We start from the raw sequence: 1,177 nt of genomic DNA on the forward strand, positions 1-1,177 counted from the left end.
GGGCGGGAGCGCGGGGGCACCGCGAGGGCGTCCCCCGCGTCCGTCCCACTGGCTCCCGACCTCCCGAGGTGCTCGCCGCCCCTCCGAGGCCCTCTCGCCCTTGGCCGCCTCCCCAAGGGCTCGCTAAGCCAGAGGCCAAAGTGCCCCTCAGCGCCCACCCCAGTCCCGTGCCCGCCCGGGCCGGCGGAGGGGCCGCAGGAAAGGGTTCCGTGTACATACGTCTCCCCCGCGCAGCCCTCAGACCTTTTGTACATTTTTACAGGGGCGCCTCCGACAGCCCCGTCCCTGGTTAATTCGACCCTCAGACTGGTGCTGTGTTCCTAGCCTCCGGCCCCTGGGCGGGAGCGGGTGGCGGGGGAGAGCCGGGGCTCGGTCCTGGGGATGTGGGTCCAGCGGGAGGCGCACCCGCAGGGGAAGGCGCCCAGCGGCTCAGGGCTGCACGGAAGGGCCGATACTTCCCGCCCGGCCGCCGGCCTCGGCCCCCGCCCCGCTGTCCCTGTTAACTCGTGAGCCGTGGCCGGAAAGCCTCAGCCTCCGCCTCCTAGTGACCAGTGCCCCACCCGTCCAAGTGCCCCCAGGACTCCTGGGCCCTGCTCCGTAGAACTCTCTTTTCCAGAACCCTGCCCTAGGCTGGGGGGTGGGCAGAAAAGGTCACCAGGTACCACACACCAAAGAAAGGGGTTGGCCAGGGGTGGGCAGCACAGGCAGCTGCTTCCGCAGCCTCCCGCAGCAGCCCCAGCCTTCCCAAAGCAGCAGGTGTCTCCAGGCTGGGGCCGACTGGAAGGCAGGGCTCAGTTTAACAAAACCGTAACGTTGACTTTTTTCCCCGGTGGGGCTTATTCTGTAACATGACTTGCGGATATTTATATAAAAATGAGTGTTACAATGAGGCCCGGCTCTTCTCAGTCTGTGGGTCGCCTGGCATGGGTTGCGCCGGGCTCAGGGCAGGGGAGGGATGTGGACAGCGCTGGCCCTGGCCTGCCTGGGGAAGGCTCTCCCTCTAGTGGGGTCTGGGTTGATCCATTTCTGGGTGGTGGGTTGGTCAGTGTTGGGTGTGAAAGCTTTTTGTATTACTTCTCTTTTTTGTCCTCCCCCCCCCCCCCCCACCCCCTATCAGGAATCGAACTCACGACCTCCCGCTTGCCAGGCAGGCGCTGTGCCGCTGAGCTAAATCCCC

General features: G+C 65.8%; 1 protein-coding gene across 1 annotated transcript; it reads left to right on the top strand.

Annotated features, from left to right (window-relative positions):
* Positions 1 to 890, top strand: LOC106146708 (translation initiation factor IF-2-like; the record flags this gene model as incomplete). Its single annotated transcript, XM_013504771.1, is given in 1 exon segment — positions 1 to 890. A coding segment is annotated over 1 exon segment (293 nt), but the record flags the coding sequence as incomplete, so codon positions are not given.
* Positions 891 to 1,177: the final 287 nt, after the last annotated feature.

This window comes from Chinchilla lanigera, unplaced genomic scaffold (assembly GCF_000276665.1).
Source record: "Chinchilla lanigera isolate Chin_1 unplaced genomic scaffold, ChiLan1.0 scaffold00092, whole genome shotgun sequence".
In the NCBI taxonomy this organism is placed as follows: domain Eukaryota; kingdom Metazoa; phylum Chordata; class Mammalia; order Rodentia; family Chinchillidae; genus Chinchilla; species Chinchilla lanigera.